Below are 14,840 nucleotides of genomic sequence, written 5' to 3' on the forward strand. Positions count from 1 at the left end.
TGTGGAGCCACTGCTTTTATCTACAAAGACAATTTTCATAAATGACACACAAAATAATTCTCCCTTTTCAGTCTGTTAGGGAGCTGGAGCACAGTGCTTCTCTCAGTGCCCCAGCTGCCAGTCCTGGGTGACAAAGCCAAGGTAACACTTGGGCTTTGCTAGAAACTGCTCCTGAAGCAATACAAGCTCCCAGGAGTGACTTGGAGCAACAAAACTCCCTTGTCCAAACCACCTCAGGTCAACCAGCAAAATATTAATAGCTGGAGCCAAACCTCCCCAGCCAGCTCTACACAGCCAGGGCAGGTTCTCCAGGTCCAGCCCCGAGTCACACACCGGCCTCCCCGACACCACAGCTCCATCACGGATGGTGACACGGAGCTCTGGCAGGGCTGGGTGACAGGGATCTGGGGATTGCTTCATCCAGGCCTCTCCTGCAAGCTGCTTCCTGTGAGGAGCTCCCAGCCTCGGATGTCATGCACAGGTGTTGATCCAATAACAAAATCTTGGGATAACCACTGTGCTCCAAGGCTCGTATTTAGGTGTCTTTGCCGAAATACCTACTTGGATAAAGCCAAAAGATTTCAATTTTTGAAGAGGGTGGTTATATTTCTTTGGATTTAACTGACCCTCCATTAATGGGTGCAGCTAAAATATATTTTATTTCTATTATTACTAGTAAAATTGAATTCTAAATATGGACTTGGCTCTTGGAAGATGCCTATGATTCTGTGGTGAAGCAAACACACCTGACAGCACTGCAGAAAAGAGATGGGGAGCAGAATAAATCCCCCTGGTGTGAATTCACTGGGGGAATTTATACCTGTTAAAAGCCTCCCATCCAAAATGCTCCAGCTTTCCCACCACAACCAGTATCAGAGAGATTTGGACTCACAGAGATTACCTGCAACTTTAAAATTTGGGAAGGCCAACTTGGTCCCCATTAGACTTGGACTCAGCCTTTCTCTCTTATTATTCTCTATTTATTAATCAGTTGCACGTATATTTAAACACCACCAAGTGGAGAAGATGAGCACAATGAGGATGCTCTTTCCCAGATGGCTAGGGATAAACACAACAGCAGTTTTGATCCACTGTATAAACAGCTGGATAGCACCAGAACATGGCAGTTGTGAGTTTGGCTCCATTCCCAAAAAGCAAAGCAAGAAAATTCTGCTAAATCCAGCAAAAATAGCACCGCTGCTCCAAAAGACAGGAATAGTTTACATGCCTATTCTCCTCCTGCCTGCTGCTCCAGAGGGACTCCTGGGAGATTCAGGCAAGCTGTACATACTCTTCTCTCTCTGAAATAAATTCTGATACATTCATAAATATGAACAAACAACAACACTGATTAAAAGGAACTTCTGCCTGTTGCATCACAGTTACACTGAAATAAGCAGCAGTATCTCAGCATTTTAACTCCAAACCCAAGTCTGGGTGTGGGTGCCCCTCTAGACCTGATGTCTGCTTTTCCTCCTGAAAGTGATCTGATTCCAATCGCTTATCCAAAATGCACTTTGTATTTCAAACCCTGAAACATTTTTCATATAAAGAAACTCTGTATATTGAGCTACTTTTTTACTTTTATTGTTAAAGGCAGTCATGGCTCAGGACAAGCTGTGTCTTAAATTGTTTTTGTCCCTCTGCCTTTATCCCTTAAGGATACTACAGCATATCCGTCCCCACAGTTTCAATGAGATAACTGTAATTAAACCTTCCACCTACATTTAAGTTCCTCTCTCTCACCTTCCCTTTTAATCTCTATCCTCTCTTGTACAATTATAATTTCAGTCAAGCCAACAACTATTCTCATTTCCACTATAATACTTCCACTGCAGAGATGACCTCTGGTTTTTGTTTGATTTTTCTTAAACACAACTCCCGCTGCATTCAAAGCCAATGCCTCATAACTAACTGTAGCAGGGTGTGACTTGCTATCTGGGCCCTGCTGACCTTAAAAAATTTTCTTAATCTGCCTGGTTGATGTTGTAAACTGAAGTCCCACAAGCACAAGGAATGCTTGGCGAAGCAATGCTTCCAGCCAGGCAGGCTCCGTTTTCTTGGATAGCATTGCTGGTCACAGCTGGACATCTTGGCTGCAGAATGATCCTTTCCTGGCTGGAAAATCTTATTGATGTTGCCTAAAATCAGGGAAGTGCTCAAAGGCAAGAGGACCTCCCCAGTGCTCTCCTTTGACTTTCAAGGGCTTCACCAAGTTGAGTTGATTTACAAAGGATTCCTCTTGTGTTACTGTCTCTTAGTGCAGGCATGGGAGAGACACCTAGGATAAAACTCTGTACTTTATTGAACAAAGAGAAGGAAGGACATGAGAGCTCACCCTTGGACACACAGGTACCCAAATACACCAAAAGAAACCAAGTCATAGCCTGCTCTGGAAAAAGAGAAGATCAGGCTGGAAGCTTGAAGGAGGAAATCACTCTTTAACAAGGAAGTTTTGTTAAGCTGTGCTTTTTGGCACCGATAGACTAAACAACATCATTTTGCAAATGTAAGAATTCCCTGGCGGGGAGCACAACTTCATGTGAACTCCTGCCCAGATCATTCCTGGGGAAAGAAGAACAGCAAACTCCCAGGTCTCCATCCCCTCATGGCTTAGATGTTTCAACGAAGACGTGACCAGAAACAACGACAGCCCCAGCCCAGGAGCACGGCTCCAGCACGAGCAGCCCTGGCTCTCCCACCAGCCATGGGGGTTAAATAACCCTTCAGAGAGTTTTGGGGGCTCAGTCCTGTCACAAGGGCACGCAGGTGGCTGCAGGATGGGGGAGCTCCCAGCACCCCATGTGTTGGGTATGTGGTGGTTTCCAAGGCTGCTCTCTGGGCTCACTGTGGGGCTCTGAGGGAGACAGCAGAACAAGGCAGGAGCCTCTGCCCTGTTCCAACAGCACAGGAGGCTGTGGGCAGAGCTTGCCCTGCAGCAGACACACTGGGAAGCAGGGGTTTGGAGAAGGAGAAGAATGACCCCCAGTACTTGGCATTATTCTCAATTCCTCCTTTGAAATTATGGAAACACACAGTTACTTCAGCAAGCCTTCAATTTCACTCAGGTCCCCTTATATTCTGTCTGTATTGGTGGAGCCTTTTATGCTTCATGCAGGAAAAAACCACCTACAAACGTGAAGTGAAAACACTGCCCGAGCACAAGGCCTTGCAGAAACACAACAGCTTCATATTTCTGTTGTTAACCCTGGGGGCTGCCAAAATTCCCATCCTGAGACCACCAAATTCAAGATACACAAGCCAGAGCTCCCAAGGGGAGTTTCCACCATCTAGGAGAGGGAGAGATTTACTGCCTCAGTGCCAGCAGAAATCTCTTTCTGCCTCCACAGCCTTTGGTCTTTTGCCCACCAGTCTAATAAGCAACAGTTTAAGAGTATATTCTGACATGCAACACCATACCATGTTCCCCCCACAAAAAAATCAGATGCAAAAAAACTTACTTTTCTGGGCTTAACTTTGTCTTGCAAGTCGTACTGGCCAATTCCTTTGTAACTTATTCCAAGCCACCACGGGATTCCTTGTTTATCCTGAAAAATGGATGTCTACGTCAATCAAGAGCTACTTAAGAATTAGGAAATTCCAAGATTACAGCCCTTTTCACTCTGTGACAGGTTCAGGTAGGCACAGAACAAAGATTTTCTGGCAAACAAATTGAGGTGAAGTGGATTGCTGGGGTGAACGTGGAAACTTTCTCCCTCTGCCTTCTGAGGCAGAGGCACAAAACCAGGTGGTGGCTGTGCAAGGTGGACAGAAAAGCGACAGTGCTGCTGAAACAACGGGGTGTCACTGGCTGGAGGAGTGGCTGTGAGGGGAAAGGACAGGGGACAGAAAAAAACTGTGGCCAATGACTAAATTCAGGCATGGGCAGCCACAGGAGGAAACACCAGCACAAAACATCAGTTTCTCAGGTACCACAGGAATGGCCATGACTCAAAAGTAAGGAGACATCATCTCTGCTGAGCTCTTCGGCACAAAACACTTTGGCCCCGGCTCTGCTCTACAAATGGGAATAAATGGTGCATTTCCATCACTCTCCAAAAGTATTTCTCAGCATTTCCCCGCTCCAACAACGCACCTCTAATCAACTGCCACTTAGGAGTCTTTTCCACATTTTATTTTTCTAACCTTGATTAACGTCTCTGGGGAAACTATTGACTGCTTCAGGTCTAGAAGTGATATCCAGTTTAATTAAGATGATAGGAATTTAGCTCCTGATAGGATTACATAAGGTTTTACAAAGATTCCTTTCTGCTTTCTGGAAACAATTTTTAAAGTACATTGAATGGGGAAAAATTACACGGGTTGAAAAATGTGAGGTTTCATACTGATAGAAGGGCACTGAATCATCCAACTGCTCCTTTAGGAATGCAATCCCACGAAATAAGCTCAGCAATCACACTATCTATAGGCAGTTACTGACCTTTACTCCATAGTAATGAACTCCATATGTTGGCAAAGCTTCTACCACTTTCATGTACCTGCAGACAGATTTATAGCATATCAGATGATTTTCTCTGGAGGGAGTAATATCTATTAACATATTTTTTTCACACATACATCCAGGACACGTCATTTATCATTTGCATATTTTGAAGGGCTTAGTAATTGAAGGACCATGTTTTCAGAAAAAAAAACTTATCATCTTGGCTTGGGGAAAGATGGGGTATTTTGGCCCAGCTAAAGCAAAAGGAAAATCTCTCATACAACAGAACATTCAATCTCTTATCAGAAAATCACAGAACTGAAAGCAAAAATTCTGAACTGAACATGTGAGCCTTTTGGGAAGCACTGGCAGTAAAGACTTGCCTATAATTATTCCATTATGGAGCTCTGGTTACAAAGGATAGGCTCCAAATGAATGTGTTTATGCCATTGTACAACTGTTTCATGAGGCAATTCAGAAAACCACTGAACAGATCATTTTTCCCTTGTTCCTACTGAAAAAAGACCACAGATTATTGAGACAGATTTACAGGCACTGAGGTATGTGAGAAAAACTGTGAGGAGTCTGCACTGTGCATCATCTCAAACATCTTGTAACATATCCCACTGCATCTGCTTGTAGGAAGAACAGTAAATATTAATGGTAAATGAAAAATACAATTCCACAGGCTCAGTGGGCAGCTTGGAAGACTTTGATGCTTTGAAAGCCAAATTCTAAACATTTCAGAATGTCTTACAGGACGTCAGGTAAAATGCACCCTTAAGGGTTTGGAGTGAAAATTAATTGATGGCAAAGTATGGAGAAGAGTTTTCCAATAAAGTAAGATCCAAACAATTCCTTTTGTATTTGAGGTACCCAAATGACTACACAAATACTGAACTGCAAGCCTGTGAAATGTGAGACTTCAAATAATTCCACTTTGCAATGTAACTCAATAAAAAGAGAATCTGACAGATACAAATTACATCATTTGCAGGCAATTATGACCCAAACAGTCTGCCTTGCCACTTCTCAACAAAAAATAACAGGAGAAAAGTAAAAATATCATATTCACAAATTAACAAGTGTCATACTCACTGAACAATGGCTTGTCCTCTGGTCAGACCTTTAATTTGTGTATAATGCTCAATTACTCTGTCCTCACTGCAAACCAAGCACAAAACGCAATTTAGAGGCTCAGTGACTTTGTTCATGTGTGACAGCATCTGTCGAAGCTCAGCCACCTGCTCAGCATGCAGAGAAGGGTCCCTCTGCATGTTTCTTGCTCTAGTTTACATTCTGGTTCTTGCTGCTTTCTTTCCCACCCTTCATTAGGCAGCGTGGAGCTGCCTGGCTGATCCCCACCATCGCATCCTGCCTTCCAGACTAATTAACGAACCGTTTCGGATCAGCCTGTTCTGCTGCAGATGCTGCTGCAGAAGAATGGTGCTAATTGTGTAAATTCATCTTAACGTTCTAAAGGAACCAAACTTCAAAGGCTGGTTAATGCTCCATATGTAAGACAGAAGAAGTTTAACCAGAGCTGTTTTCATTCCCCTGTATTTTCTTTCCCCCCTGACATTTCATAGGTGAAAAAAACCACACATTTGTCAGCAATGACCTTTTTGCATTTTTCCTGTTACATATTTCAACATTTTGTTTTGGAGGAATGTGAAATAAAATATGCATTTCTGTGTCAGACACTTGAAAGCAAAGAAAAACCCAGCAGTATTCATTCAGAGACAAACAAATCATAAGCAAGCATGGTATACTTGAAAATCCATCACGTACACATCAAGCTTAAAAAACCAAAACAAATGAGGGAGTTGAATTTGCACAAAGGGCATAAATTCCAAAGAAACAATATCACTGATTCATCCTAAATGCTGTGTTCCTTTACAGCAAATTCAAACCCCCAGAACTGGAACTGTCTTTCCAGCCTTTCTAGATTATTTTCTTCTCCTGTCGTGTCGAGAGCAGCTGGGTGGGCAGCTGGCAGCCAGCAAAGGTCAGCCCACCACAAAGGCTCCACTGTGTGACAGATGAAGACCGAGGTGCTCTCTGCAAACCCAGGTTTGGCTGGATTTCAGACTCCAGCTCCTTCTATTGCAGGGTCCCCACATTCTCTGATCCAGCAACTAAATTTGAGCAAACTTTCAAGGAGGAATTTGCATCAGATCTTGCATAATTTATTATCTCCTAAAAACTGGAAATGCTTGAACATGAGCAATTAACTCCATGTCCTAGGCTGAAAACTTTCAGAAGAGTTTGCAAACTGCTTAAAAGTGATCTTATTGTCATTCATAGCAATGCTTTGCATTTTAAATTAAACAGCTCACCAGTAAGCAAGTGATGGATGCTCCTGCAGTGTCTTGGTAGGAAAGACGGGCAGCGTCTTCAAGTCTTTTCTAGTGTTCTCATCACTGAAAAAGCAAAAATGGCCCAGAGTCAGTGCTAGTGAATCAGAGATGGACTCATTAATTTGGGCAGAAGGAAGGGCTGTATTTGCTACTCACAAACGTGATGTGTTGCCCCATGTCAGGCTGTCATGGCAACGTAACTCTAGCGGCCCTCTCACATGACAGTGATGGATATGGTGTCATGCAGGCTCATTATACACACACGTGATGCTCAGGCCACCACCGTATCAATATTTATTTTGCACACCCTCACTCTATTTGCTGAGTGCAGAATGAGCCCTGAAACAGCTGCAGGAAAGCCTCTGCCCAAAAGTAAGGCTTGCTGTCCTTAGTTTTGGTCTGTCTTTAACAATACACCTCATGAAGCAGTGCGGTATTTGTTAAATCTCAGAAGTTTATTGGTGCTCTGATTCAAAACAAAGGGTTTCAGTTCATATGCTTTAAAATATTTTCAGTGAAAACAGTGAAATAGTTCTCCTGGACTGCCCATTGTATAGAAAGTTCAAATATTCTGGACTCTAGGCCCAACCTGAAATGAAACACTGGGGGGGTTTGAAGTATGTGAATGCAATTTGTCATGACAAAACCCCGGCAGAATCTTTTAAAACCTATTTACAGGCATTAGTAAAATGGTTCATATTTTCTCCTCACATGGTCCATTAATTAATCAGCTGAAACCTTCATGCCCCATTTCGTCAGGATTTCTGCGTGCCTTCGCAGCAGCGCCAGCAAGCACCAACACGACTTCTCTATGCAAAGAATGCACCAGGCACGTCCATCAGCATCTGCCTCAACTTTGTCCAGGCTTTCCTTGAAGGCGTTTTTCTGCTCCCAACCTCTCTTCTCATCAGACTGAGCTATTAGAGCTTTCACCAGAGCAATGTCCCCCTTTGCTCCCGTCAAATTCCAGACTCTGCGCATCCCCAGAGCGGATCCCCGCACTCTGGATGGGGCCCTGCACATGGAGGGGGCACAGCAACACCCCCCACCCCATGATTCCATCTCCCAGATGCCACATGGAAAGCACAGGAGATGAAAATGTTTTTTTGTTCCTTGGGAGCACAGGCTAATGGCTCTGCAAGGCTCTTCCCCAGCCCTGAGTAAGGGGGACCACCTCTGGGGACGAGGAAACACTTCAATCAACAGCCTATTTATTCTTCAGCATCTTTGATGAAGCTGCCAAGAAGGGGTCAATTAGCACCGAGGAGTGCTGGTTGCTGCACTCTTCTGCCAGGAATATCCATTTTTCTTTGCAAGCTGGCCAGCACTCAAGTGCCACAAACGGGGACAGCTGGGTAGAAAATCAGGATCTCTCCTTCCAGCACTCAAATAAAGCCAATGCTCACAAAAGCTGAGTTTTATTCACCCTTTTACAGGCCCATTTTGATGGGATCAAAAGGCTGCAGGACATCTCAGCTTGCAGAGTGAAGGTAGATTACCAGGGGTTTGTAGGGTCACAGGGAAATGCAGACACAGAGCACGCTCTTCTGAGGTCTCAGAAACCAGAGCAAAGAACAAAAAAACAAGAAAACAAAAAACAACAAAAACAAAACAAAAAACTCAGCCAACAAAAAAACTCACCCCAAAAATACCAACAAAACAACCCACCAAAAAAACCCCAAACCAAAAATGCCAAGCTCTCAGCAACCTGGCCTGAACTCTCTTTTGGAGCTGGAGGGCTTGGCTGGATGACCTCCTAAGGTCCTGTCCAACTTCAGTCATAGACTCACAGGATAATTGATTGCTAAAGCACAATTTTCCTCCTATTTTTAAACCTGACTCATCACTGCACTGGCTGCTGTAGCAGGCAGAGTTGGCAGGGGACTAGAGTGAAGTAGGAGAGGTTTTGGAAGGAAGTACTAACAAAATAGCTCATTTTTACCAAACAAAAGGGCTGTTTCCGTAAATGTAGGTTCTCTCAGTCCCGCTGTATTCATAATCAGAGGTTTAATGGGTGGTCATTAAACCCCTATTTAGAAAGCTGGTTGTAAGGGCTGAGGCAAGGAGGCTGACATTGTGAGGCCAGGGCTGAGTGGGCACCGGGGACAGCTGACACCCAGCTGTCACCCCTACACACGGGTGGAGAGCTCCCAAACTCTCCTTCCCCAGCCATTACAGGGCCAGGAGCCTCCCCATCAACGAGAGTCTGCAGAAATGCCACAAATTCTGGCTCCCATGCTCGGAAATGTCACCTTCTGCAACATTTGTGGCCTTCAACAGTGCTGCTTGCCTTCGCCTCCGGTATTTTGGCCCCTCACCTCTCTAGATATGGCTGTGTAGCAACTTTATCCTCATCAATGCCAAAGCAAGGGTGCTAGTTAAGCTTGAGTGATGAGTAGCAGCTCATCAATATGAAAATGTCTACCGCTGAATATAAATTTTGAGGGCCAGCCAGCAAACCCGCCTCCGAGCAGGGCCTGTGGGCTCTGAGCTGGGACACACAGTGATCAAAGGGCTGTCACCACGTCTGTGCCATGACAGGGGACACGTCCCTGCAGCACTGACCCAGAACCACAGCCCTGCTGCAGACTGTCAGCAAGCAGAGGCCACGGAGCTGTGACCATTTACTGGGCCTTCTCTCTTCTTCTGCCAACCTACAAACTCATCCCATTTCTTGCAATAGCAGAATACACTGATTTTATGAGGTGAAACTGGCCCCTGGGACTCGTCTTCCTGACAGGACCCAACCTCACACCCTGAGGTTCAGACGCCATCCCATACACATGCATTGGGAGAAGTCCATCAAAATGGACTTATAAGGCCTGAAACTGTGAAACAAGATGAGGATTTTTTTTTCCCGCTGCATAATTGTAAGATCAAGCATGAAACAACCCTAGAAAAATGTAAAAGACCTGGGAGAGACAGGGCACAGCTCCTTGATGCCTTCAGACATTGCAGGCTGGCACGCAGCAGCCTGGATCTGCTGACTGCACGCCCCAGGATTAGCTTTGGGATGATTCACGGCTTCAGGGATAATAAAAGCCTCAAATGGTCCTCCCCCTCCTTCCACAGAGTCCATTATCACTTCATCTGCACCAAGCAAGTCTCTCCTTGACCTTCAGGATCACTTTCCCAAGCCCTCTGAGACCCAGCCGCTCCCCAGAGGTGACAACTCCCGATAGCAGGAGCGCTGGTTTGAATTATGACCTGTTCCTGTTTGGTTTCACGAGGACCACGAGACGATACAGCAATCCCAGGGCAGCCAGCCCCGGCTCCAGATGTCCCACCATCCCCATTATCTGCCAGCAAAACACCCAGTGCTGTATCTGGCACGTCCATGGTGGGTTCCCACCAGGAGGAGGACGCGGCTGTCGGGATGGAGAGGCCCAGCTAGAATTTAATCTGACCCCTGCTATGGAGGGGGTTTCTGGACTGGTGGTTTTTGGCATCATTTCAATACATAAACTGCCCAGAGTCAATGGGACTGAACATTTTTTGGCAAAAGGTTTGTTTATTCCCCAGGAGGAGAATATAGGAAACTCTCATCTCAAGTATTTTTCCACTACGGAGAAGAATTAAACAAAAGAGGCAGACAGACCCTTTCCTTCCTATTCCACCCTCTAAACAGGAGTTTTCTCTCTGGCAGATACAAAGCAGAACTTGATTCAGTCTGGGCAATGCAAATGGAAATAATAAAAATCTGCATCAGAGCCTCCTCACACCGAACCTCAACTTGCTCTCCTGGTACTGCCCATAATTAATTCTGTCCCAACATGATCAAACATTGGGCAAGATGCTGTCCCCAGCACACCCTGCTCGTCAGTGCTAGCTCTATGGAGAGGAAAGGAGCTTGACTCTAAAAAAACCAGTAACCATATTTAATCATGTACCATACTACCGATAGGACTTCCCACTTGAAGCTATCCCCAGCAGCAAAACAGGACCAATCTCATGAGCTTTCTCCAACCTGCTGAGGTGACAGTGAAATTTTAGGCATCTTGCTAAAACCCCCACCAGAAATCCATGAAGGAACCACGCCAGGCCATCATGGCATGCTCTGCCTAGAGCACATTACTGAAAATTGAAAAGGGGTTACATGTTTATGCCCCCAGAAAGTACATCCTGGCAGCTTGTAATGGAATGATACAACACTCCCTGCCAGGCAAAGATTTACAGAACTGTGCTAATTAGGACCATTTATCAATAGGTTCCCTGGCGTTTCCCTGCACCCACTGTCAAAAACCAGCTTATGCCCCTTGCTAACTGCAAGTAAGAGCATAGATGGAGTAAGATGTGGTTAATGAGATTAACAAAACATGAAGAGCAAGTGGCACACCCAGAAGCAAAAGCCATATGTTGGACTACAGCATAGAAGCTTATCAGCCCACAGATTCTTTGTAAATCTTAACAACTCGATGAGCACAGGACTTCAGACAGCTCTTAACTGACTAAAGCAAGGGCAGGTGTGTCTGCCTCTGCAGAATTGTGTTTATAACACGTTATAAGGTACAAATTTATCTCCAGGGAAAGTGCTTTGTATAGCAGCTTTCCTCTATTCTTGGAGCCTCTTGACCTCACACAAATACTTTCTCTTGTGTTGCCACAGGATCAATGGAATAAGTCACTGCTGGGCTCTCCTGAACATCATTATCTTATGTTAATGTCATTATCTTATGTTCAGTTAATTCTTGAAATGAATTTTAGGCATAGCACAGGTAAAACTTAGAGTAGCCTTGTCTTAGAAAATGTCAATCAGCCTCTCAAAATTAACCTGAAAGTTATTTCATGGGCACCTAAATATCAGCAAATTTGAGAATTATATATGATAATCAAGGAAATGCGAAGCTGCACAGCAAAAGGATGATACACTATTACCCTACATCATGAAGATGATTCAAATTATTTCTATTAGGATTTGTCACCTCATGCTCTTCAAGATATTTAGAGCTCACAAAATAAATACTCCAGAACAGCATACAATTAGAGCAGATGCTTGAAAGCTTAACAACCAAGGGTTTCAGAGGGTCAGATTATTCAGCTGATGCCAGTAACAGCCCTGTTTCTTTAGAATGACCACCAGATTCCTTTGCACTAAATTGTACCAGAACATCCTGTGCTGCTGCCCACACCCCAGCCTGGTCCCCAAGTAACTTTCTCAAGTGACCAGACTCGGGGAAACATCACCAAGGTCTCCAAAATGCTCCCATGCCTCACACTCATAGATGAGAACCAGCAACGTGGATCATCCCATTGCAGCTGGGCTGCTCCAGCAACAGGTGACTGTTCTGTAGGTTTTGGGCTTGTTGTAAAATAAATGGAAGGGCAGAGCATGGCAACCTCAGGCTCCCATGGAGGCTGCTGTGCCCTTTGAGGTACCACGAGGAGAAACAGGTGTGAGGAGCAAGCAGTGAGGCAGTGGAGGGGAAAAAAAGGAGCAGGGTTAAAAGTGCAGGAGGAAAAAGGGGAAGGAAGAGAGAGGGCAGGGGAGGTACAGGGAGAGACAATGGATTTAGCAGCTTTTGAGTATGCCAGAGCAGCAGGATCTTGGCAGCAGGATTTTGAAATGTGCCCTCTGACAAATCCTCTTTTGTGACAAACGCCAGACGTTTCCCATCATTTCCCAACCTTTCAGTTTATGGTCTGATGGCACACTCAAGGAAGTTATTTTTCTATTGAAGGGAGCCCAGGATGTGGAAAGGCCATGAACAAGGGGCTCCCATTGGTACAGGACCACCGGAGCCCGACTTTCCCCGCAGCCAGCAGGAGCTTTGCCCGGGCAGGGCTGCAGAGGCTGCCACTTGAACACCAGATAGCAGCCGCCTGCTCAGAGAGGCATTTGAAGGGGCATTTAAGAGCCTTCCAACCCCATCTGTGAAAAGAACCCTGATAAGCAGTGCAGATGGCTTTTTCAACCCCAGCTTGTTGGACATTTAGGCTGCAGCTATGCTGAAGTTCCCACCTTGTGCAGCTGCAACAACTTTAGTTTCACAGCTCAAGGGGGACCTGCACCAAACAGAAAGTGTGGCTGGGACTGGATGACCATTCCCCACACCTGGACCAGAGCCTTGGACTCCCAGGCCTGACCTTCAGCTCCAGCCCTGTTCCCTGAGCCAAATTTTTCTTCTACTTCTCCAGCACTGTCCAGCTCTTGGGCAGGACATCAGCACCTGCTGTTCTGCCAGGGTTTGGTGACCCCCATACACTGTCTTTTGGAAAACGGCCACGAACACCAAGGAAAATGCAACATTTCTCCCTCAGCTGTGCATGCACACACCTCTCTGTATCAGGACATGGTGAGCAGACAAATGGGAGCACGAGCTGCTCCCACAGCCACTTTGGCAGATGGGGCAATGCTACAGCTTCCACTTGGCAGACAAGGAACAGGGTGTCAAGGAAGCAGCTCCCCATGGCTAGAGAAAATCTGCAACCTGCAGCTGCTCTAAATCCTCAGGTCTTCTTCCAAAGCTCCTGAATTATGAATATTCTGAAGACAAACCCTTTTGGTCCCTGGACCTACCACTTACAATGGGGTGGTGGATCCCACCCCACAGACCTGCTATGATGTGCCCATGTTTAAAGAGCTGCTTGGTCATACCCACAGCACATGTTAGCAGTGCTCCCCTAACAGACCAGACAAAAGCAGAATGGCTCTGCTTTACCTGGGAATTTACTGCCAAGCAAAAGATGGATATTCACAGTTGATACAACGCTTGAAGGATCCCAACAACAGACTGTTATTTCTAACATTCACACTTTCTTCCTGTTCACACAAAGGTCAGCTTAGCCATATTAGTTGTGGGTTTTTAGCATGTCTGAGTACAGTAGCAAAGTTTAAAGCTTGTTATCACAGCCTGGCTGATACAGAGATACATGGAACCACAAGAAAAATAAAGTGTCCAAATAATGATAAAGACCTGACAAATCTGCAAAAGCAAAAAAGCTGAGGTTGAAAAGCTGTCGTTCCATTTCCTCAAAGCACAAAACACCTCACGTGATAGATCTCAGCCACCACGGGAAGGAAAAGCAAAAGATTTACTTCTGCTTTTCTAGAGTGAGGGTGTTGTTAGGAATCAGACCAGAGCCCAAACTCCTGCTCACAGCTGAGGGTACAAGACTGGAAAAAATCCCTGTGGACCTGACAAAGTTTTTCAAATATTTGACAAAAGGATGGGGATTACATTCCAATGCAAAACCATGAAATGTGATTTTTACAATAGGAAAAGTCCACGTGATTTAATAGTGAACCTGTACTTAAGGGAATTTCTAGGGACAAGGGGAAACATCTTTTACCTATGGCTGTGGATGTCATGATGCTACCCCATGTGACAGCTTCTCCCCTGCATGGGAGACAAGTTGGGGGATGTTGAATTTCCTGGCACTTTGCTTGCCTTGTCGCTCATCTCTTTTGGATGCAGAGCACACACAAGAGACCTCTCTAGGTGGCTGGGCTGTACCCACTCTAGCTCTCCTCTCTGAGTTAAAAATAATTAAAAAAACCCAAAAAAACCCAAAGAAAAGTACTGTGGAGGGACTATTGAAGAGGACAAAACACAATAACCCTTTTTATGCCTGTCTGGAAACTGCACAAACATCATGCATATGAAATCTAAAAATTACTGTTCCTTACCAAACTGCCATAATTATGTGTAAATATTAAGAGCTCCAGTGCTATATGCAAGTAGGAAATCCCATGAAATCAGGTTATTAAATTACTGCAAACATCCTTTTTTTTTCCTCTTCATCTAATCCTTTTTGCTCATTTCCACCCACAGTGCTTCCACCTAATTAATCTGCTACATAATAAGCATTCTATACGAATTCCTTGGGAGTCCTTACAGAACTGCTTTAAAATAGGAAATTGTAAAAAAACATTACATCACTGCAGACTGTACATGCTTTAGTCTGCCATGAACTGGATGAATCTACAAGTAGCACCAGTTGCTATGAAAAGTCCATCCAAGAAATGGCATCTTAAGTACTTTTTCTTTGTATTTGCACCTGGTTTACATGAAAAATAAAATACCAGGAGAAAGCAA

At 44.9% G+C, this 14,840-nt stretch overlaps 1 protein-coding gene across 3 annotated transcripts in view; it reads right to left on the reverse strand.

The window, feature by feature from the left end:
• FRMD4B (FERM domain containing 4B) overlaps nucleotides 1–14,840 on the reverse strand; it is a 90,538-nt gene that overhangs the window by 20,139 nt on the left and 55,559 nt on the right. For all 3 annotated transcript variants that reach the window (XM_088061867.1, XM_088061868.1, XM_088061869.1), the window contains 4 exons: nucleotides 6,784–6,867; nucleotides 5,543–5,608; nucleotides 4,442–4,499; nucleotides 3,462–3,548 (listed from right to left, as the gene is read on the reverse strand). In XM_088061867.1, coding sequence (XP_087917993.1) covers nucleotides 3,462–3,548; nucleotides 4,442–4,499; nucleotides 5,543–5,608; nucleotides 6,784–6,867 — 295 coding nt within the window. The remainder of the gene's footprint in view (nucleotides 1–3,461; nucleotides 3,549–4,441; nucleotides 4,500–5,542; nucleotides 5,609–6,783; nucleotides 6,868–14,840) is intronic.

The sequence above is a fragment of the Pseudopodoces humilis genome, chromosome 13 (assembly GCF_049639895.1).
Source record: "Pseudopodoces humilis isolate 2021_Gansu_Grassland_sample_001 chromosome 13, ASM4963989v1, whole genome shotgun sequence".
Classification (NCBI taxonomy): domain Eukaryota; kingdom Metazoa; phylum Chordata; class Aves; order Passeriformes; family Paridae; genus Pseudopodoces; species Pseudopodoces humilis.